This window comes from Nothoprocta perdicaria, unplaced genomic scaffold (assembly GCF_003342845.1).
Source record: "Nothoprocta perdicaria isolate Ctin4 unplaced genomic scaffold, notPer1 scaffold_10, whole genome shotgun sequence".
NCBI classification, from domain to species: Eukaryota; Metazoa; Chordata; class Aves; order Tinamiformes; family Tinamidae; genus Nothoprocta; species Nothoprocta perdicaria.
The window spans coordinates 2694219-2718496 of record NW_020454094.1 but is presented as its reverse complement, the minus strand read 5'-3'; the positions used below and the strand labels follow the sequence as shown (position 1 = coordinate 2718496).

The window sequence follows — 24278 nt, the reverse complement described above, 5'->3', positions numbered from 1 at the left end:
CCCTTTCCACTGCGGAAAATTTGTCCTTGCCATTACATTTTTTTTTACAGCTTCATCTAATTTTATTTACAGGTTCTTTCTGTTTAAACGGATTCATCTATCTTCCGAGTGAGAAAACCCACAAAAATTCAGTTCTTTAAATTCTATATGCTATCCTAGCACAAGGAAGCACAGACACTCGGGTATCTCTGGAACCAGATCTGTGATCATTGCTTCTGTACGAGCACAGAGGAAAGACATTAACCAAGTGTTATAGCAATTGTTGTCCTTCCTTATGTCCTTAGAAAGATGCATCATGAAGAAAAAAAAAACAATATATGACAAATATAGAAGGCTTCCTCTTCAGCTGTTGGGTCAGAAGTTGTCTCCAGAATTTTGGATACTATCTCAGCACAAGAGCAGAGGAAAAAGTCATTACAGATGACCCAGAGTCTGGATCACATGAATCAATGGAAGAAGACTAGGGAAATTCCTTCATGCCCATACTCAACTTGTGCCAGATGTTCAACTGGTTGCTTTAGCAAGATGATGCTCTGAAAGGAAGCCTTGCAGACAAGTTGCTGAGAATTTGCTCACATGCAATTATCTGGAACGTGGTAAATGAGCCTGCTGATACAGTGCAAGAAAATGAAAAAAAAAAAATGGAGTTAAGCTTCCTTGCTCCCAGCAAAATTGCCAGAACTTGTGTTTTACAGGACTGAAGAACAAGACACTAATTTGCATTTTACCTCAGATTGGCACCTTTGCTGCACCTCACTGCCTCTGAGAAAGTATATACCACAGTCAGGAGCACAGACTATTACTTGAAGAATTTTATTTGGAAAAAGAATTTAAAAATTAAAAAAGAAAAAATCCTTCCCCTTTTCCATGTTGTCCAGCTGAGCTGCACACCCGTCAGCCAGGAGGAAGCAAAACGCTGCTCAGCGGAGGCGGTTTCGTGTTTGTTTAYCCTGTGTTGTCAGGGCTTTTAATAAGCCTCAGAACCCTGGCATGGCAAAAGGCAAATGCAATTTGTCTGCAAGGGGGAGTGAAAAGATCAAAGATTAACATAGTTCTGGTATCTCCATTAGCRGCTGGAAATCAGGGCTCAGATTTAGATGCACAAGACGCAACTCCTGGGAGCRCACGGCGCTCTGGAATGTGAGCTGAGCAGGGACAAGCCACATATCGGGGCCTGAGCATCGGACAAATGCCTAGTAAAACCCATCCCAAATATCTCCAGCTGGGCTACAAGGCTTCATTTACATCACAGGATGCAACATTCGCTTGCTACAGGCATTGCACCATCCAGTTGCCCAAAGCATTAACTCTTCCCGACCAGCAGGTGTTTTCCAAGCCATGTTTTGAAACGCTCTGTCTGAATGCATATATCACCCATATGTTGTCTACAAGAAGAGTATATAATTTTGGAACAAGAGAGGACTTTTTAATGCAACTGTATGTGTGATGTGGGGGAAATTGGTTTTCAGAAAGAAGTCTAAGCAAAAAGGAACTTTCCCTCAATTTCTATGGATTTGTCACTGACAATTTTTAAAAAAGAGGCTGTGGCTGCTTCAAGCATTTTGCAAACATTTTCAGTTAAAGATTTTCACCTCTGTATTTTCAAGTATGAGAAATACATTTCATTACTAACAACTATCTCATGGTCTCAAAAGAAAATCAGTCAAGAAGTTTGCAAAATTCGTAAAATTGATACTTCTGCATTTCACTGGGCACCCCTACTAGCAGGACGGGATGTTTTTCCCACCCAAGAGCTGAGAAACTTCTTGCCCACTCTGTCCTGCAGGTGCCTTCCATGCTCCCAGGCTGCCTTCGTTGCAGTTAATGGCCTGACACCTGCTTATTGCTTATTGCCTTGGTCCAAGCATTTGTGAGCACCACGCAGTTCTTATGGGCGGTAATCCAAGTGCTTTAGGAAGCAACAGGATTTTTTCCTGACCATTTCATCCCCGGATCAAATCCTGAATTATGGCAGTTTGCATCCCTTTAAGGAAAATGCAGCTTCTCCTACAGAACGGGCAGGATTTACTGGATATTAGCCTAGAAGATGCCAGAATAAGACATTAAGAAAGGGAAAGTACATATTAACTGCAAACTGCAGCTATTCTTTCCATTGATCTTTTATGCCTCACCATACCACGTGCTTTATGCATAGACTCCACTTAAGCAAGTGAGACCCGCCGCGCTCAGAATGCTGCAATGCTTTAAAGGCAATCACAAGCCCAACAAACCTGCAGCACAAACAGATAAAAACTAAACCCAGCACGCATGGRAAAATGGGGAAGCTAGACGGAAAAGGTGGATAACAGAGCTGGGATGAGCACAGATCTCTCGCYGTTTCCACCGCTCGGATGCTCAGGTAACTCTGCTGAGCCTGGGATGTGTTATTTGTAGGGGTCTCCCCACAGTTAGGGCACCAAGCGGAGCCCTGGCACGGGGGCTGGCGGGAAGGAGGCAGTTCCCGACGCAGGGAAAGCCGGGCATGTCACTAAGCAGCTTTTCCTTAGCTGTTATGTTGGCCATGGGAGCCCTCCAGTGGCTGCACAGACAAGGAACCACAGGGAAGCAGCCGCCCTGGTCCTCAGGAGGAGAGGGGCAACTGGGTTCCTACACTGATCAAGAGGAGAGGAGGCCTGGAAGAAAAACAGGAAAACTTTAGGCTGAGCCCAGAGCAGGAATATACACTCCAAGACTAAACTCTGCATCACTAAAGGGGAGAGTCTGGGGGAGCACGGGCAACATGACATAAGCCCAGGTTAGCAAACGGCAGAGCCAAGTTTGCCACGGCTGAACCCCGAGTTTGCACAGGGATTCAGAGCAGAAGCCAGAGCTCCGCTCGTTTCCAAGCAGGGCAACAACGAGGAGGAAAATGACTCATGACCTGTCAGAGTCATGAGAATCTGGGCAGATGAGGTATCACTCAAGAGCGACCACAGGCTCTGCGCCTGCACCCTATCCCTGGTGTGGAACAGAAGATATTCATGGTGCTGAAGTATTTGGGATACACGTAATTCCTGCCAGCGGCAGAAAGGCACTGGAGTTGGGGAGGACATCAGTGGTTGTTCTGCTTCATGCCTCACCACAAGTAGGGTCGCTGCATTTCTACCCAAGTCTTTAGCTCTGGTTCTCCAGTTATGAACCAGGCAGGACCTCAGCCTGAGGCTCCACATGACATCTAGCACCAAATGCATCCAGCGAGTCCAGTGGATGGCCAGAAATGTGTATTCCAGAAAGCAGTGGTGGAGGGTACAGCCGTTCTCACCCAGTCTTACACAAAGTAGGYATCTCCTAGACTTCCTCTGGAAGCCTTGATTGGAAATAGAAAACCCAAGGACCAAAACCACTGGAATAAACACGGGACAGCACAGATACAGAGAGAGAGCTCAGCAGAGTTTACTCCAAAAGCACGTTGTGCCTTACAGGACACGTTTCTCACTGACAACAGGGAACGGAGAGATGCTCMTGATGAGAAGTACCCACATCATTTCCAAAACCATCCGAGACAGCAACAGCTGGGGCCCAGCGGTCACCAAGGACCCCGAAAGGAGGTGGCATTTGACAGCAATAAGGAASCACAGCGGACCTGCAGAGTCCAGATGTAAGAAGACAACCTGCCTAAAGCCAGGAGAGCCCGACCTCCTTCAGCAGAACCTCCTCCTGATGAACCATTTCATAGCACCTGGAAGTCGGTCCCTTTTGCCCCACCACACACATGGAGCCCGAGTTCCCAGCCCTGCTCCCCTCCCGCTCCTCCCCTTCGGCTGGAAAGTGGCAACACTTCGATTCCCTCCCTTCTAGTTTGCACATGACTGACCACAAAACTATTAATATCTGAATCCCGTCCCGGCTCAGCCAGACAACTCATTCCCTCCAAGGAGAGAGGGAAAAAAAAAAAAAAACAGCTTCTTCCATTCCTGGAAAAAACCTTTTGTGACTGAGAGATCAGGGGCTCAGACGTAGCAGAGACAGCTCTGCTTTGCTGATACATCTCTGTGGGGAACGTCAAGCAGCATGAAAAGGTTTGGTTTCTTTCTTCTGTGCCTCCTTTGCATCTTCAAGAAGGGTGAGTTCTGAACTTGCTACAATTCCCTGTCTAATAACAGCTTTTCTTCTCGCTCTACTCAAAGTGCCAGTGGAATTGTCTGGTACAACTAGTTCTCTAAGAATTGTCCAATCCATCATGCTGCTTAAAAGGAGCCWCATTACAGATGCTTGTGACAATCCTGGAAAACCTCAAGTCTGTCTCCACTGTCAGAGATGTCTTTGGTTTATTTCCTTTCTTAAATTGTGGAGGGAATTCATCTTCATCTAACTTTCTTCTTTCAGTTGGGTGCAGCATTTTGACCATCATCCGGGAATGCTGCTTGACCTTCCCAGGGATTATTTTACAATCTAGGCAATCTTAAAAATCTATTGTTTGCCCAATACAATGAGTATTTATGCTCATGTTTAAGTTAATATTCTTGAATTCCATTAAAATCATGTGGATTTGGTTAAGAACACTGTCAAACAGTGCCCATGGTGGTCTCCAGCTCTTGTTCTTTCTGTGGTTGCCATGGTCTTTCTGTCATGGTCTTTCTTGCCACGGTCTTTCTGTCATGGTTCTGCCATGCTTTGTAACCCCTGGAAGGGGTTGATTGATACCTACTCTTCTCCTACGTGCCCATGAGCTTCTGTTCCTTATGAGGCCTTCAATCCAAGGGACAAACAGAGGCTGCATAAACAGCACAAGGAAGCCATGGCAGACCTATCATGTCAAAGCTTTAAGGATGTAACCTTAGTTTGACAAGGAAATTACAACTAGATGCTGACAATTCCCTCCACTCATAATTTGAGGTCTTCAGGCAGACAGTGTTTCTACAGAAATGCATGGAGCTGAAGACGTTAGAAGCAATTATTTTTAACATTATTTCTCATGTGGCAGGCGAAGGGATGTTTATATGCTAATAGAATGCTCTGCTTAAAATAAAGCAGAAAAAAATACAAATAAAAATGCAGACCAGAAAGGTGACAGAGGAAAGCAAATTATGTACTGAAAAGTACACGATGTGCAGCCCTCCAGAACTGAAGGGTTACACTGACATACTCGAGATCTCTAATGAAGTATTCAGGCCATGGTCAAGCAGCCACTGTTGACCGCATCGCACTGCCAAGAGTGGCAGGAATGGGAACAGCGAGATGTCAGCCCTGCATTCCCAAGTCTGCCTCTGATCAGAGAAACCCTCAGGGCAACAGCAGGATTCAGCAGATCCGAAAGAAGTCAGACAGCTGATCAATAGGGAGAAGAGCTAATTCTGTAGCGTCAGAATAAAGAACATGAAAGAACCTGGAAAAGCAACAGCATTCTGCATATTTGCTGACAATTCCTAGTGTGCAGAGTCCATGAGCTTCATGGAGCTCCCATGACCATGTAGCCTGCCAGGTTAGACTGTCCAGGCTGCAAAAGGCAACTATATTGTTTTAGCAAATGACAAGGCTGTCCCACTCCAGATTTCAGTGATTAAAACACTGGCTCGCCACCAATTCCAGATAAATAACTTAATTGGTCCTATCCTGGCCTGTATCCACTGTGAAGCATGCAGTAAATTAATGCTAGCTGCAGGGTCATAGAGGAATTTGCCAAATATTATGGAGCATAGATATAAGAATAAGGCATTGCCCTTATCTACAAATATATTTGCAACGATTAACGTGACAGCTAAATGCCACAAACCACAGGGAAGTCAGCCAGGCCAGGGATGGGCAGCAATTATTTACTGGTGGCCACTGCATTTTTCCCAAGCGCTCCCATCACARCTACTGAGAACGTTGCTGATTTAATGAAGCCATCAAGGAAGCTTTAGAAAACACAAGTGCAGCCAAACCCCTTCCTRATGCCACAGCGTGGTGTAACAGCTGCTTATAACCACCAACACTGCCAGTAAATACGCGTATCTATGTAGAAAAGTGAGGGCTTCCTGCAGTTGCTGTTTGTTAATGCTTGTGGGTACTGGTGGATGGAAGTGGGATGAGAAATTCAGGGTCTTCCCTAAATTTGCATTAAGGGTGGAGTGCACTGATTCAAGTGAAGGCTATTTCTGTCATCAAACGGAAATGGTGAAACCAAGTCTGGGGGCAACAAGGTTCAACTTCCCAACAGTGCTACRATTCACGGTAGCCAGATTTGGCCTGGAGAGCAAAATTCCAACTCTACACAACATACTGTCTGGAAAACTCAAAAATTCCCGTTGGGACAAAAGGACAAGGCTCGTGTTAGAAGTCACTGGCAGCTGGAGTCCATATGACGATAACCTGCTCTGGTAACACAGGCCTCTTTCCTCTTACATGTCACATGGGATGAGAAATAGGGAACTTGCCTATTCACACCAGCCTTGATGAGGCTCTCGAGTCAGTATTTAAGTCTTCTCATACCTTGCAAATAAGATGTCACTGTGTGATGAGAGCATTAGAAACATCAGACATCACAACCTTCTCCAGAAATTACTGCAACAACCAACGTGCACAACAAATCCTACAACACAGGAATGTTGTTGGAGGCTCAAATACAGGGCTGCTAACTTACTGTATTTTACTGCTTACAACCACAGGACTTCTGGACATACTCCATTTTCTTTTTTTTTTTTCTTTTTTTTTTAATTTCTGGCTTCCAAGTGCTCAATAGAAACAGCTGGTGACTGCAAAAGACTGTATTACCACAACTTAAGTTGCTACCRTTCACTTGAAAAGCAAGATATAGGCTCAGACAACAAGCTGCTTCCAACACAAGCCGGAGGAACAAGCTCCTTAGACCACAGCAGCCAAGCACAGAAGTAGGCTGTTAATGACCTGCGAGCCCTCTGCACCAACAGCAGTCAGCACAGGGCCCATCAAGGCAACAGAGCACCCATTTTATAGCTAAGAACAGAGCAAAAAGGATCCCAAACGCCCTCCCCAGAAGTGCAACGCTCCAGGTAAACCCGTTTAACTCATCTCTTTCTGCTTCCAGGTCTGCAGAACAGCGGTTGGTCCATTCAGGTCCCGTCCGACGTTACTGGTGAGTTTGGGAAGACGGCTGTTCTGCCCTGCACCTTCACGCACCCCTACAAAACCATCGACCGGCCCCTCACGGCCATTTGGAGGGTGAGGGAACCTTACAACGGGACGGTCGTGTTCAAGTGCATCGCTCCGGGCGCCGGCGAGCTCTGCAAGACTGCAGTCAGCTACAAAAACAAATACAAGCTGCTTGGCAACCCCCGGCACAAGGACCTCACCATCAGGATCGACAACCTGACCTGGAGCGACAGCGAGAGGTATTTCTGCCGAGTGGAGCTCTCCGGAGATGTGCATGACAAATACGAGAGCAGGAATGGGTTAAAGCTCCAYATAATAGGTAAGAGCCAAACCCACCCCATAGCAAAGTCAAAAAGATGAGCAAATCAGTAAGACCAAACAGGCCAGTGACAACACGAGATGCTCTTCCAAAAGGCTGGCTTTCCTGCTGGTCAGCCCTGGGGGACATGTTAGAGCAATTGGGCTGGGTTTAGACTTTGCCTTCTAAAGCCTTCCAGTAATGAGGCAAGAGGCACAACACGAGGAGGGGAAAAGGAACAAAGCAGAGCAGGAGCTGTGACAAGTAAATAGCCAGGCCTGGATGCCTGGGGYAGGGGTCAGCTCCGGGCTTCCCTCTTCGCCTGTGTGTGAAAGCAGCATCTCAAGCTGCCTCGGGCACCTGCAGCTAAACGCACTTAATGTTGTCCCCATGGAGAGAGCCTAGTCCCAGCCTCTCCAAACTCGGCTAGAGACCCGTTACAAAAAAACACAGGTGCAACAGGGACAAGGCAAAGTGACTTTGACTGACAGCGAGACAACAGTCACATGAGATAAAACACCCTTCCTTTGGTGACGGGAAAAAGAAGCTAGAGGAGGGACATCTGAATCGCACATGAGTTTAGGACCCACTGCAATAGCTGTTAGAAGGACAGGATGGGCACACAACTAGTCGCTCCTTCCTGAGGAGCCTCAACAGACTGGGAGGGAGGGAAACACATCAGCTCCATGCCAAAATCTCCATTTCAAAGCTTCACCCCAGCCCTGCCAGGATCACACTGCTCCTGCTGAAACCCATACGGGCTCTGCAGTACAGACATGCAGCGTGAGCACTCACTGCTGCAGCGGGTCTCCTTGTTCTTTTCCAGATGATAATCCAGCTGAAAAAAATACCTTCTTTCCGAGCTGCTTRGCATGGCAGGGCCCCCCAGAGCGAGCAGGGAGTGAATTTCCAGCGCAGATTATAGAGCTCCACGTGCCCCTCTGCTGCCTTCCCTCGCACGCATGTCTGCACGGGGCCAGCTCGCCCTCAGGCTGCTCAATTCACACCCAGCACCCACATTTCAGAAGAGCTCAGCTCAGGAAAACTCTAATGCTCTATCTGAGGGGGTGCTCGCAGATGCAAAGAGCGCTAGGAGACACATATGATAACAGGACACATATGATGTGTTGCATGATTTTTGTGAAGGGAAAATACCTGTTGTGCACTGCAGGCGTCCAGGCAAAGCACAAGGATGAGTTAAGTTACTTCTCAGAAAYGCCTGGTATTTGAGGCTCTCCTTCCATCTAGAGCAGCGCCTTGGCTTTCCTAAGTGCCCCTAACGCAGGGCAGGAGCAGGGCAGAAGAGCAGCAAGATTTGTCTCCACAGTCTACCTGAATGTAAAAGTCCATGAAATTAGACCAATTCTGACATTTTTTAACAGTGTCTCTCTAAATATTTTGCTKCCCTCATGTGTTCTTCACCACTGCTCATTCAGCCACACCATTTCACACCCTGAAAGTTCAGGATATGCAATTAACAGCCCTATCTTGGTATTAACACGCTATCCCAAAGTGACCAGGGAGCTAAACCAGCTTTTCGGTGGTCCCTACAAAGATTAAGTGAACAGCAAACATCGACTATGCCTGAGGGTGGGAAGGAAGTTGGAGTCCTGACAACAATTCATCAGGCCTGTGTCACAGCTGTTACTAGGCTGTAATTTAGGATAAAAACAGAGAAAACTGCCATTCTTCCCGGAAGGCAGCACAGGGCCTCGTCCTATGCCACCACAGTGACATGGGCTGAAGTTGACCACAGCTCAGTCATGTGCCTAAGCAGTGACAAGGACGCAACACAGGTTGCACCTCCCCACGGAGGGAAAAAAAAGAGTGGGGGGAGGTGAAAGGAAGCGAAATGCAGATGTTGGTGACATTTAAGGGCCCCGATGCCCAAGCCCTGCAYGGGAGGGAGCTGTGAGGCCTAACGCGCTCTCTCTGCCGCGGCGCAGCGGCCCCGCGGATCACCAACATCACGGTGAGCGCGCGGGGCGGGCGCTCCTTCGCGGCGCGCTGCACGGCCGAGGGCGAGCCGGCGCCCGCGCTGGCCTGGAGCGGGCCCCTGGGCGGCCAGCGCGCCTCGCTGGCCGGCGGCGGCCGCCGCGTCACGGCGGAGCTGCAGCGCCTGCCGCGCCACGGGCGGTACACCTGCACCGCCRTCAACAGCCACGGCAGGGCCGAGGGCGCCCTCTACTTCTACACCTTCCAGGCGACCGGCAGCTCCCTCTTCCTCGCGCTCATCCTCGTGCCCTTGGGAATCAAAGTGCTGGTGTTGCTGCTGCTCGTGGGCGTTACTGTGTTCTGGAGAGGAGGTAGGTATCACGCGCTCGCTCCTTGGGTAGTCTTCCTCTCTCCAACCCCTAAGTCAGCAGACTGAATCAGGCAGGACGTTTTTGTGATTGCTTTCCACCTTAGGAAGGTGGTGTCTATTAGGAAGGTGGTGTCTCTAAGGGGAAGCCCAAGAGCAAGTGAAAGGAAACTCCTGGTCAGAACCCAACAAAGCGCGGTCGTCTTCTGGAAAAGACAGGGTAGGCGGGAGTTTCCCTAGGCCTGAGAAGAAAGGTTAATGAATTAAAACATGTGCAATTAGTTGAAAAGCCACTGCCTACATACAAACACACACACGTATGTATATACATACTGTATACTACACGTGTGCGTGTGTGTAGACTAATTATCACTTCTTTCCATCTAGTCCTTGGGCAGGATTTACCTCCACTGCACCCCTCAAAACACTTTCATCTCCCAGGGTCAGGTTCCTCCTTGCACAGTCTCAGTCCCCAGGGCCTCAACATCCGAGTGCTTCATAATCATTAGTGAAATCTCAATTCCCCAGGGTGTCAAGGACATGAGGGCAGGGAAACGTTTAATTCCAAGACATCAGAAATAGCTCCCAGAGTGAACCAAGAGCCTTCCCAAAGGTTGGAGAGGAAAGCTACAGGCCAGAACCCCCCAAACTCCTGACTTCTGCACCCAGTCTAGTGCAAAACTGCCGTGCTAGGCTGCAGTGAGAACCAGGTCAGGAGGAGGCCCCAGATCTGGGGCTCTGGCCAGAGAAAACGTGATGCCACTGGTATAAAAACAACCCGATAGCAACCCTCGAGCTATAGGAGGGATAAGTACAGCCAGAAATACTTTGCTGCTCATATTCAGGTGCCTAATTTCTACCCTCCTGAAAGGTAGCCACAGAACTACTAACCTTTCCTTCCTCCCATTCACTGACATGTTACAATCACGCTGTAGTAAAGAGCAGCTCTGCAGCTCGCTCTGACCACGCTGCTGACTTGCATCTTCCTTCTCGATTAACAGGTCCCTTCACTACCCCAACCAGCCTGGCCCGGTAAGAACATCCTGCCTTCTATTCATGGCATCCCGTAGGAAGTTGGAGGTGGCTAAGGACAGAAACACCCTTGTCCTTGAGGGGAGAAACACCCTTGTCCTTGGTCTTGGCGCCAGCCTTCTTGCCCGACAGCAGGTTCCTGGGGCAGAGACAGGGTTGGGCTGCTGGCCAAGGGTCCCCCTGTGACAGACTGTGGCCTGAGCCTGGGTACAGGTGAGAACTGACCCTATCCATGGGAGGACGAGCTGCTCTGAGAATGAGCAACTTGAGCAGAAGCTGGGAGGCACTAGCCAAGATGCTCCACGCTCTGCATATACATTAGAAGATCCTTAATACCACTTCTAAAGTGGGGGAGACCACCCTTAGCCCCTGAAACAGCAGCAATAGTTCACACCAAGAGTGCTGCAGATCCTTCTGGATCCTTTGAGACTCAAAACRTTAGTCATAAACCAGCTACTGAAAAATTACCTGCTATAGAAGAGAGGATCCATACCCAGGAGAATTAGGGCCCCACGTATTACAAAGTTCCTTCACTATTAGCTAAAGCCATGTAGAAAGACTAAGACAGCCCTAAATGCATCGTGGCCTTAAGTGCTTCTCTTTGCCAGGGCCCAGGCGCAGGACTCCACCTATGAGAACCTGGACCGTAGGCACAGGTTGGCCCTGGCCACGCAAGGGCCTCTGGCAACACGTAGCTGAGGTCTCTGCCACGCACGTGGCTCCATCTCCTGCTCACCAGGTGCCAAGATAGGACTCCCCAAATACCAGACTGCTGCTGACAGCTGAATGGATGGCCATTGACTTATGAGCAGGAGCAGCCATCAAAGGGAAGATGGATAGAGAAGGATGGAGCTGGAAGAGCAGAACAGGATCTACCGAAGACATCCAGCCAAGCTGTAGTTTTCAAGCTACATCAGACAGTGTTCAGCAAGTAGATGGGAGTCTGCCATTTCCTCCCATTGTTTTGCTACAGACCTTTTCCCCAAATTACTTCAAAACTAGTTACTTTTAAACCAGCCAAAAATACATAGAGCTTAGAGACAGGAATAGGCCCATTCCGCTCTGTAAAATATCAGGACTGAAGAAAAACTCACAATTTCTGTAGTGATTTTCTTTTTTAATTCCTTAACTTCTAGAAGAATTTATCTGAAACTTTAAAAGAAGTCTTAACTTTCACGAGGAGTCCAAGCAAAATGAAAACAGAACTAAATAAAATAAAAATTCAGAAAGCTGAGAGCTGAAATAGGAAATTCAAAGGTGATCTATAATGTAGATTTACTTACAGCTCTTACTACTACAACTGGTACAACCACAACTGGTACATAAGTGCACTCACACACACCAGCTCCATCTCAGGACCTTCACATAGCAGCCACGGCAACAGAGCAACAAAACAAACTCTATGAGATACCTGTGCTAAGAAATATAACTGGTTTTCTCCCAGAAAATCTCAAAACACTTCACAATTAAACATGTTTTTTTCTAACTAAAGTAATTTCTAAGTGGTTTATCTATTACGTGAAGAGATGCTTTTAAGCCCCAACCCTTAAACTCTTCCGAGCTGTAATCCCAGACCTATCTCACCACAACTGTTACAGATGTGTTTTTGGGTGATCCCCACAACAATATGGGGTGCAGGTCATCCCTATGGTGTAAATCACACTGGTATTCATCAGTCCTCTCTCATCTGCAAAAACGTCCCTATTTTAGCCTTGACCATGCTCCAAGACGAAGCAAGTCAACTAGTCTGGGAGGCTTGTAGTCCAAATGCCACAAACCAAGACTCTGGACATCAAAGGGTTGGTACTGAGAGCTCTTAAATTTTGCCTTTTCATAACATCTGTGCTGTTAAACGAGAGCACACAGCTGTAAACAGTAACAAGTTAACAGACCAATATAACAAGGAAAAGAGATGCAAGAAGATGATTTAACCTCAGCTTTTAAGTCCAGTTTGTAATCCTAGCAGRGGTGGAGACAAAAAACATAAAACAAAAACATCACCTGATGTGATGTTAGGATGTTGCACTCTCAAGTGTGCCAGTGTGTCACAACATCTGCAGTTATTCAAATCTGAGGAAACTCACAGATCAGCGTCRTTCAACTTCTTATTTGGCTTTGAGTGCAGCACACAACAGTGCAGCAAATGGGAAGAACTGGGATACCCAACAAGATGCCACGGAGGCTATTTCAGAAGAACATGAAGGGGAAAAAAATGAATGACCTTCTCACATTGACTTTGCTTTGCCTAACAGTTAAGTGACCCAATTTCTCTTTTTCCTGCAGTTTATCCATATACATGTATGTATAGGCCATAGTCAGGACTTGGGAGGATTTGCTGTTGCTCCATTTATCAGTTGAGCCTCCGGAAAGGTGCCGTATCTGGTCTCAGGTGACACAAATGCCCATCACCACCATGCCATGGGCCCTGGGGGATGCTCCAGAGGACGTGTGTGCACAGGAAAGACCAATGCATGTATTTCACACTTGCTGTTCAGGCATCCATTTTTCCACTCTACTGCATCATCTTAAGTTAATACCACTTTAAACTGTCACATCCATTGCCCTCTGACACCTATTTTCCTAATAAATATTTAAGCTGCAATCCTCAGGTTAACAGTTCACTCCATTGCAGTTAGTACTGGCAGAGACAAACACCACAAAAGCCACATATATTCGCTCTCTTAAAAGCCAGAAATTATTCAAGAGGTGTATTTGTATTAAGCAGTTGTTATTCAGATTTCATCATCATCTGCTGAGAGCTGCAATGATAAGCACAACACAAAACTTAGCTTTCCTCCTGAGATTACCTAGTCACACTCAAGGTATCAAAAAAGCAGTGCTGCAGGTTAGGATTAGACAAAGATCTTGACTTTAAGGGAAAGCAGTTGTATTTTGTCCAGCTCTTATTAAGCATTTAACACAATGAGGTTAATTCCCTACCTCTGTCAGGAAATACTGTTTTAAGATTTGATTTTGGGACAAGAACAAATGTTTGGTGTTAGTAGGTGGGTTTGCATTCTTCCTCCCTACCCCTGCAAAATGAGATCAATTTAAGAGAAATAGAGAGAGCACGTGCAACTCTTCAGCACATCAGGTATAAAAGAGCAGCTTCAATGAAAATAACCTTCACCAAGCAATTCTAGCAAATAATTGTCTGCAGACCATAATGAGCAGTTCTCTGAGGAAAAATTGCAGTTGTCCTGAGCTTCCACCAGCAGGAAGAGCAGGAAAACAAGACCCCATCAACACCATGCCCTTTGGAGGACTTCAAGCATCAGCTCCTGCAGTAACATGGACAGGCAATAATCATCATGCTGTATAGACAGTCATATAAAAAACAGGTTTGTAGAGACTTGAAAACACTGCAGACAGAAAAAGAGCAAGATTTCACCTAACAGTAATGACTCCAAAGTCAGCATCTGGCTTGCATTGCAGGCAGCRTGACAAATAGGTACCATCAGATGTTACTCGCTGCGTTTTTTCTCAGGCAGCTTTTTGAGGTTGGGATGTACATGCACCCTCAGAGTGTAACTACAGGAAACAGGAGGAAAGAATGACACTAAGAAGCCCCAAAAGATTGACAGAGAAGCATCATTTCTGCCATTTCATAGYTGAGCTTTCTCCCGTTGTGTCATGTACAAGCTAGAATGAACAAAAGCAGAGCAAGGATTTAATTCCTGTATTTCAAAGAGAAGACTCCCTAAATCTCCATCAACTGTGTGGCATTTCCCCACACTTTCCTTTCCAAGAACAAAGACGTGTTACCTGGTTGCGGCTCTTCCATCAAGTTGAGAACATCACAGATTGATTAGGAATTACTTGAATTTTCAAGTTTATTTTGCATGGTCTTTGCAGACAGAGCATGTTATAAATACATCATTTGTAAAAACTCAACAGCTGAAACAATACCATTTTAAAAGTGCATGTCATACATATATTTCTGGCCRTTTCACATTTCTTGCACAATCAACCAATAACATCGAATCTAGTAAAACCAGTACTTTTCAGTCTATGGGAAAAAGGAAAAAAGCAGCAGCAAAACTTCCTTCCAGTTGCAATTTTTCCAAAAGAGTCTGTTAGAAACCATGCTGCACTGATGTTCGGTTAATATACAGAGGGACGTACATAAATGTGTAGGCTCGCAGATAGAGCAAAGAACTGTAAGACCAGATGAAGGTGATCGGATGACCCAGCTGGGAGAGTTGGCAGGATCTGTCGAGGAGAGAGGTGGCTTCTTCTCCAGCACAGAAATCACAGTAAGTGCAAATCCTTCACAGCGATGTGCTATGGAACAGACAGTAGGGTAGCACATTTCCTTCCTCTAGTAGCCAAAACTAAATTTTGATGTGTAACCATGTTCTAAACAGAAAGGCACAACACAGAAAAGCTGTCGCTGTTCCTTTGCAGAGGGGCACAGACTGGGACCTTGGGACCCCAGGAACAGATCAGGGACAAAATGGCCCAAGTCAGGCGAGCAACTTGAGAAACTCACCTTCTGTTTTCCCTAAAGAAAGGGGCATCTTGCAACCAGACAAGGCAACAAAACCAGTGGTMTCTCCGCTGCAACGACAGGCAGGCTCATTGCTCATGCTTTCACAATCGAGTTTTAACGAGTAATCACCAGATTTAACACAAGATATATATAGCTTTTCACAGTGTCATCTCAAATCCCGTCACATCACACCCAGGTAAGATTGTAAGAATAAAATTCAAGAGGTGCCCATTTGATAAACCCCTACCTTCTAAACAACTAGACYTTCAGAATTAAGCCAGTATTTAACATGAACATAGTTGCCTGTTCCCCTCCCACACACTGAGGAATCCTGAAAATTACCTTTACACTTTATCTGACTCCAAAACAACATGGCCAGAAACGACTTGCATTCAGTTAAGCAACATGGAAGCAAACTCACCAAGTTTTGAAAATAGGAAGGGGGAAAAAAAAAAAAAAACACATTTCTTTAGCCCAAATTTTAGTTTGTATATGGAGAAACAGATGACTGTAAACATGCCTTTCAACTACAGAGTTCTGTGGGAGGGCAAAGAATTTATATTTTTAATACCATCTTCCCAAATGCAAGTCTGCAAGTCTCCGAAGACACAATAACTTAAGGTTTAGAGGTATCCTGGGTAAGATGGTCAAAACCTCCTTCACAGACAACCCCTGATCCAGCTTGCCCTGGCTCACATGACAACACATCGGAAAATGGAAAGGCACAAAGCAAAAACTTAAGAGGCTACAAGAATCAAGGATGATCTTTGCTGCCTAATGATTTGGGTGTCTGTTCTCAGGTGCCCTCCCTGCTCATGTGTACCACGCACAGGAGGATAACCAAGTCTGTTCAGTAAGAACTGAACGATTCCACAGGCCTGCAGATCATAAGTGCTTGAAAGAAAGGAAAGGATGAAATGTGTCAGGGTGCAGCTCTCACTCACACCCCTGGCTTATTTAAAGTGGAAATCTGCGGGTCAAAGTTACTTGTGCAACAACAACAGCTTCAAATGTAAACCAGAGCAATCCACCGCTGCGTGACGTGGCTGCTACCGTATGCTGTCCAGGTAATGCACTTCTGGGTACAGAGTGTTAACAAGGAGAGCCAAGAGGTTATTGCCATCCCGAAGACAGTGCTCTGGATGCCTGATGAACTGGGAAGCCTGGGAGAGCTGCTCTTGATAATCCACGTACTGTTTGTTTGATGCCATAGACTCAAGAGCATTCAGTGCCTATGGACACAAGGAAAACGCTGTTAGCTGCGTGGGCTTTGGGCCACGGATGACAAGGCAGTGGCACTGCCACCGGGAGCAGCATCCCCCTGGAAGATCCTTGTCTGCCCGAGAGCACGGAGCACTCCGAACACGGCATTTGGGCAATCACACAATGCCACTGCAAGCCACCTCACACATCCTGCGTTGTTCCTTTGAGATCAACACAACAGRTTCTTCAAGGCTTGCTATGACTCCATGACTTAAATATATGTCAAAATACTCTAAGTCATGCACTAAAGACATGGTCTCAGGGTAAATCAAAATACACCTCAAAACATGGCAATGTCYTACTGATATCTTGGATTTTCATTAGAAATAAAGCTATTACGATAGCATTGCCACCTGTGATGGATATTGGTATATATTCTAAACACATTTTGTTTATTTTGCAGAGTACAGAAATAAGCTCTACCAAGTAAATTATTGTGCTTGCATTTCTAGTCCTCTACTCCCTCCCTATTCTTATGCAGCTGCTTACTGAAATAACATCAATGGCRCACACACTGGAAAAGGGATATTTAGTTGTCATAGGGCTCTTAAGCCCTGTCTTTCAGGCAAGCAAATATCAGTGTGAATATTATCTTAGCGTGACTATGATCTACACAGAGTCCTGAAAAGCAGAACAATGACAGCATTATTTTTAATTTCTTCTACCTTTTGATACGTCCCAAAGTTTCAGAACTTGGTTATGGACAGAAAATAATCTATAATTTTTATTTTTTTAGTCTAGGATTAGAAAAAAATACCTTCATATTCCTGCAGAAGTTTGTGGGAACAGGTTTGCTTGGAGTCACTTAGGGTCACTTTAGCTTAGAGCTCAGATACACAATCCTCCCATCACAATCCAACAAGTTACCACTCATCAGAACAAAACCAAAGCCCATGATAGTGGCCAGGTAAAAGCACAGAAGTCCAGATTCCACTTGAAGTGGTTTCAAGCTACTACATTTTTATGTCGTACTTGAAATGAATTGGTACATACATACCCAGTGCCCACAGCAGACCTCAGACCAGCAGATCAGGTGGGATCCAAAAGCAAAGTCCATTAAAACCTCACATCATCACCAGGCCAACCTACCAGTTGCTCCATATCTGGCAACTTCCAAGGTGGTATTTTGAAGAACAGCAAATGCTRCATGAATTTGTGAAACACACCTACCCTCGAGGAGGCAAGTGAGAGCAACAAACTATTTCTGAAATGCAGAGTTTGGTTCCGCAAGCAAAGCAGTAGCRGAATAAATAAAAATAAAATCATAGCAGAAAAAAAAAAAAACCCTCAAAACCCAGCAAAACAGAGGGTATCTAGAGCTGAATGAACTCAAAAGCTGAGATGAGGAGGTAGCCTGAAGCCCCAGCACCTGCAGTGCCCCCATCCTCAGGGAGCTCAGGTTGGCAGCCCACGGTACCTGCTGGGCCTTCTGCGACAGCTTCGGCTCTGGACCTGCCCGCAGGCGGACCTGGTTCTCCGCAGGAATCTGCACCAAGAGGAAGGTGGCCAAGCTGCGGGCCACCACCCGGAACCTGTCACGGGCAAAAGGAGAAGAAGGGGACGTCAGCGTTTCAAGTCCTTCACAGMACAAATCTCAAGTTCTACTCAGTTGGGCATCTCTTGCATGGGAACACAGCAGAGGCTTTAGAGGACATTGCTTCTTACATTGCTTTTAATGCATGTAAGAAAAAAAATACTATAACATATACACTATAGTATATCAATATATACACTAGAGGAGACTATAATACCACATAATATGAACTGTTGCATTTTGCTTAGCTACAACCTTGAGGTCAATCCAAACACTCATTTAACAGCCTTTGAGACATCCACATGATCAAAATCCAAAGATGAGTGGAACAGTAAAATTCCAGAGTAATTCCAACAATGCCAGGATTACATCCCAGGAGGTCTTTATAAAGCTAAATACTATGTGGACTGTGTCCTACAAGCATTTACGTATTTCTCCTTGGCACTCTTTCCACTGCAGCATCTCAGAGCCAAGTTTGCTCCATCTCTTTACAAAGGAAACAGTAACAAGCATGTATTGTTTGAACATCTCTCAAACATCTTCTAAAACCTCATGACTAAGATGGAAAAGACAGAGTGCACAATACTCACACAGAAAACTTGCCACGCAAAYTGGAGCAGTGTTCTACAGATGAGGTTAAAAGAGGAATTTCCTATAACAAACAGTCTACCTACAAACTTGGAGATGGAAACTGAGCCAAAATCACACTCACTACAGTTACTACAACTCACTGCAGCTTGGGGCTAAGTTACTTAACAGGTTTGGGAACAGCCTTGATTCAGAGCAGCTTTCAGCACTGCTCTCCACAGCCTGGATCCAGGCTGCAGCTCTTGCAATGCGACAACTCGCAGTGACCCAACGAACTCATTGAAGCCCCAAATCCTCACCTGGGGGACAACGGTGACCTCCTGCCCAGCCCAATAGCACCAAGAATGCCAGAGGTCAGTCTCTCCTCAGCCAGCTGACCCTGCCTGCCCTGGATCGCGAGCAGCGTCCGGAGGACAGACTCGATGACGATGGCATCGTCTTGCTCCAGCTGAACCAGGGAGAGCTGCATGGCTTTGTGCCACCAAAGGAACAGCTTCGCCTCCTCCTTCGSTGAGCTTTGGGTGGATTAAAAAGAAATAAAGGCAGAAGTATAAAGGTTAAAATCTCCCCATTAGCCCTGTGAAGAGTTCAGGTGACATGTTAGTGACAGTTCATCTTAGTTTATCAGTCCCCCAAAGGTGCAGCTGCAACTCTCATTGTTATGACCTTGGTGCAGAACACAGCAGGTTTTAGCAGTCTCTAAGAGACAAAGAATAACACTTCCTTTCAGGTTAAATCTAAGAATTAATGATAYTGCAGTCCTAAATGCATTTCAGCCTATCCAGAACTTCGACTAAAAGAAATGAAGCTGGATCTCCACTCCTTCGTTCACTTATCTTTAAAGCACCTTAGGCAGCACCAGTTGTTATTTCCAACACCACTTRACACTTTTGATACGTCTAAAACAGGAAACGCCGAAAGCTTCTGCTGAGCAAAACACAACGTGAAGTTCCCTTGAGATATTTTTAATTCCTCCCCAAACAGCTGCAGTTAATGAGCTCAGGTTTTCTACATATAGCACCAGCTTTCTGCACCAGACCATGCTCAGATGGCTCTACCCAGTTGTTTCTCTCAGGCCGGGCATCCCAGGTTTGAGGGTCTAAACTGGCTCCTTTCTCCCACTTTTGCAATGAACTTCCTAAAGCTGCAAGCTACCAGCATCAGCCAAGGTATCCTTCAAATTCCAAAAACACGGGGAACATACGTTTTCCTAAAACATTCTCTCTCAGCAAATGTGAGCATTATCAGCATTAAAATACAAATACATTCACCAAGTTCTTCTGAATTCTGGCAATAATGTCAGCAGTCTGCAAATACCATTGTTACAGATTGTAAATATAAAGTATTATCACTTTAACCTTTACAGGAAATCAGATCTCTAACTTTAGGCACTCAACCACACACACAAGAGTAAGATTTTGTTCAGGGGTCCTGACATTCTGCCTTGCACAGCTATGAACATCAGACCTTCAACATATCACTCTGAGTATTTAGCATATATCCTATCCCACCTAGTGGACATTCTGGAAAGTGGATCCCACTRAAGTGGATCCCACTAAACCACTGGAAAGTGTATCCCACTTTCCAGTGGTTTAGGATTTGTTCATAGTAATTTTAACTGAGCATAAATCCAGGCTGCCATTGAAAACAAGCATTTCTGATTGAAAACTGACCAAAAGGAAAATAAGAGGTGTTCAAGCAGACAAATTTCCCCCGGCATTTCCTCACATCRTTTTCTGGCACTGGGACACATCACAGTGTTTGTGACATGGAGGATYCAGCAGCCACATTATAGTGTCTTGYACAACTGCTGCCTTACTTGGAAAAATCAAGGCACATTCAGCAGACTGGTGGTCTGTACCTTGGATGCACTTGCTCCAGCCATTTACTAATAGTCTGCAGGGTTTTCATTTCATTGGCAAGTGTCTGGTCAGTGTTTAGACTTTGCAGCAGGTAGACATATAGGGTCAAGTAGCTTCCCAAAGACAGACACTCCTGCAGGAACTCCTCCATGGTTAGCTCAGGAACTTGGAGAGAGGCAAGAATAGGGCCCCAGCCTAAATCCTGGTGATGAGGAGACTCTAAAAACAAAGCAGAAGGAGAAATAAAGAGCATAAGCAAGCAGTGCTTAGCAAAAAATAACCAAAACTATAGTGCTGTGTTCCTGTAAACTGCAGATTTCAAACCATTTTAGCTCTGTGTTCCAAATAATCCATCTGCGTCACCACTGTGATGGCTGGAGATTACAAAAAAAAAAAAKATCTGTGGAGATTGGTTTATTGTAGTGCAGGTCAAAGTGAGATGYTTTGCCAGGGTTAACTCAGGAATAAATTTTAATTTTTTAACAATGGAATTCTAACTGTTTCCTTCAGGTGAACTTACAAGCTATTAAATGGAATGTGGTAGAAATCATTATCTACATGGTTTATGCGGGAAAACAATTAAAAGCCACAGAATTTGAGAGATTTACACAGAGTATTTCAGCCACTTGCCCAAACCAGTCTACAGAACCCTTCAAGGAAGGGACACAAATCTCTTTAGTTTTCTTGGGACAGCTCTTAAAAATTAAAAACCTTTTTCTATAAAAAGAGCACAGAGCTCACAGAGAGGAATTCAGTCTTAACAGAGAATCAAGCAATTTAGTTTCCAAGATAACAAGCTTAACAGTTAAAAACAAATCCAAGGCACAACGACCTGACTTCTCCATATCCAGCTGTGAACAGTTCATTCACATTGCACATAACRTTGAGAGTCAACAAACAGAGAGAAAAGAGCCCCAGTTTTGAGAGATGAACTAAAATCCAGTTCAAGCTACCAGGCAGCATGAAGTTAGGGACTCCTAGGTGASTCCTACTGAAGGGGCACCAAAGCAAGACACCAGACACGCCGCTACCTGCGTTGAAGTAGGCCGTGATAGCAGCCTCGGTGGCCTCGGCCATGTGGCGGACGGAGGCCAGGCTCTGGCAGGCGGCCGTGAGCAGGGGCATGGCCAGCAGCCCCCGCACGTTGCTGTCCACCCACTTGCGCAGGCTGCCCCGCAGCGACTCGGCCGTGGCCACGCTCGAGTTGTTCAGCATCATCAGCGTCTCCGCGAAGAGGCTGCTCAGGGCCACGTGGCGCGTCTGCAGGTCCATGTCTGAAAGGCACGGGTAAGAATCCCAGGATGGTTGAGGTTGGAAGGGACCTCTAGAGMYCAYCCAGTSCASCCCSTGCTCCAGCAGGGACACCCAGAGCTCGGGGCACCCGGTCMCATCCCGGCGGGTTGGCAGATCTGCAGAGCAGGAGCCTCCGCAGCCTCCCTGGGCAGCCTGGGCCAGGGCTGGGCACCCTCACMCCAAACAAGCTCTTCCTCASGGGMACATGTTGCTGTCTGGGTTTTAATAATGAACCATTTCAGTAAACGGAAGTTGGACCCTAGACAACTTAAATTCAACTTCATGACCAAACATTTCTTTAGGTCCTGGGAAAGCCACTTTTTCATTACATACCTGCAATAAGACACTTGCTCCTAACAGCTTATTTCCTTCGCAATTTAATTCATAACATACCCAACAGGGTGTACTGCACTCAGGACATCTAAGTCTATTTTTCAGTTAGGGACTTTCAGCACTACTGCATTGCAAATAAAGTGAATAGTAAAAGTAAGTTTGCTGTCTCCCAAGAAAATGCAGGTACAAAACTACAACTTAAAGCACAGTTCAGAGCTAAATCACCAAGCTCCTGATCATTTAATTCAAATATAACCAAGCTAAGCCTTGAGATTTTTCTAATAGCCTCACACATTTTATACTATCTGCCAATTCCAGTGCAGTTCAAACCTAGAATTTTTTGAAGCCATACCTTGCTGTAGCCTAATGCATAAAAAGCCCATCGGGTCAATAAAATCCCTGCGGGTGTGGACACACTGTATTACTTACATACACCAGTATAATTTCTCTACTCTTATACTGCAAGTTTTCTTGTGGTTTACAATGGTTACAGTGGTTTAGAATTACTCAGACAGGGTGTGTGCCTTTGAAAGCATTTTTGGGTGGAGAAAAAAAAAAAAAAGACTCTGACAGCAAAGAAACCCTCCAAAATTTATATTTTAAAGATTCTTCACCTTCAAACCAATAATTTGGGGGAAAATCTGTCTCCAATAGATCTAACACTCTTGTACTAGGAACTCCACATGCTGGCCAGTTTTGTGTGTCATAAAAATGTTTCTGCTGGCCCTAGCCCCCTTGACAGCTCTACAGAGGATCATAGTTTTGTTTTGTGCTCACATGTTTACCTAAAACAACATGTCCTACCCATAACAGAGACATTACAGTAATACAATTACATAATTAACCAAAGCTCAAAGACCCTTGTGCTAGAATGAAGGATCTTGACTGCTTTAAAACARTTTGTCATCTTATCAATACAAACCTGGAGGATTAAAGATGATTATATCATCTAGCAGCTTGGCCATTTCTTGCTCCAAAATTGCAAGGGTAATCTTTCCACTTTGTTCTAAGGTGCTAAGAAACTGAACCACTTGATGAATGTACGCTCGGCATTTCAGTGTTGCATCCTGTTAACCAAAATCAAAATGAATTTTTTTAAAAAATCATGCTTATTATTTTCATGTTCTACATATACCTTGCACAAAACGATGGACCTTGCAAACAACTAAGACAGCTTAGAGACACTGCAAAACCAGTGCAACTTACAAGGTGGATATGGCTGTCTGAAGATGCGCCAAAGCCTGCTGATATTTTCAGGAGCTTCACCACCAGTTCAGCTGCTGCATCCCTGGCAAGGATAACAGAAGGGGGATAGTGGCTGTTGCAGTAGTTGATGATGCTCTGGTAAGATGAGATGCCCACAAGTTGCCAAGGGAGGGAGCTGGTCTGTCCAAGGAGATTAATTACTGGTGATTCCTGAAGATTTAAAGACATGTCTCTTAAGCTCCACCTTCTCTGTTGTTTTGAATGAACATWTACATTACCTAATATTGGAAGTACTCTCACAATTGTTCCACCGTTTTCATGAATTATCTACCAAACCTGGCAACTCCTCAGTTATACTTTCTCATAAATAACATCCTGAGCTGGACCAATAGCAGCCTACAGCATCCTGGAATATAGGGCTCAGATATAAGTTTAACATTTACATCAAGTTGCCACAGGAGCATCATAGCAGGAAAAAGGAGAGTAACAGCAGGCCAGCTGAAACACTTTCCTGGAGGTTAGAAAGAAATTCCCAAGACTCATATAATAAATACATATAGGAAGCTTTTGAAGCTGAAGAATCTTCTTAAAAGCAAAAACATTTCAGGCAAAACCAGTCTGCTACCCATGAACTTCAGTAGTTTTCCTAAGCTGGAATAAGATGTTGCACCTTGACAATTCAGGGCCTCCCTGGAAATCAGAAGACACTGCATATGGAAGAAAGCAGATGTGAAATGGGACTTCCTGGAGATTCCCAGYCCCTTTGGAAGCAGTGCATTGAATCACACTGCATCTGCACGATTCACCTATACAGAACTCTTAACAAAAGCAGCGTTTGGGAAGTTCATTGTAACACCCAGTGCTGCTGGTCCTTAATCCCACACTTTCTTTCCCTTCCTCAGGCAAATATTGCAATGCAACCGTAAATGGGACAAGTACTGAGGTGCCAGAGACGATGAAATCTGTCTTCAGAGCAAGAAAAAGAAAATTCCACCAGTTTCAAGAGATGCAATAAACTTGCCCGA

General features: G+C 45.4%; 2 protein-coding genes across 2 annotated transcripts in view; one reads left to right on the top strand and one right to left on the bottom strand.

The window, feature by feature from the left end:
• Positions 1 to 3456: 3456 nt before the first annotated feature.
• Positions 3457 to 10686, top strand: SIGLEC15 (sialic acid binding Ig like lectin 15). Its single transcript, XM_026038998.1, has 4 exons — positions 3457 to 3598; positions 6986 to 7369; positions 9295 to 9654; positions 10652 to 10686. The coding sequence occupies exons 1-4, from the start codon at positions 3457 to 3459 to the stop codon at positions 10684 to 10686; spliced, it is 921 nt and encodes a 306-aa protein (XP_025894783.1).
• A 4030-nt stretch (positions 10687 to 14716) lies between these two features.
• Positions 14717 to 24278, bottom strand: part of EPG5 (ectopic P-granules autophagy protein 5 homolog) — a 42861-nt gene continuing 33299 nt past the window's right edge. Inside the window, exons 38-44 of the mRNA XM_026038987.1 lie at positions 23254 to 23463; positions 22970 to 23114; positions 21453 to 21695; positions 20421 to 20640; positions 18859 to 19074; positions 17855 to 17969; positions 14717 to 16406 (exon numbers count right to left, since the gene is read on the bottom strand). Of these exons, the coding sequence (XP_025894772.1) occupies positions 16224 to 16406; positions 17855 to 17969; positions 18859 to 19074; positions 20421 to 20640; positions 21453 to 21695; positions 22970 to 23114; positions 23254 to 23463 (1332 nt within the window). The 3' untranslated portion in view covers positions 14717 to 16223. The remainder of the gene's footprint in view (positions 16407 to 17854; positions 17970 to 18858; positions 19075 to 20420; positions 20641 to 21452; positions 21696 to 22969; positions 23115 to 23253; positions 23464 to 24278) is intronic.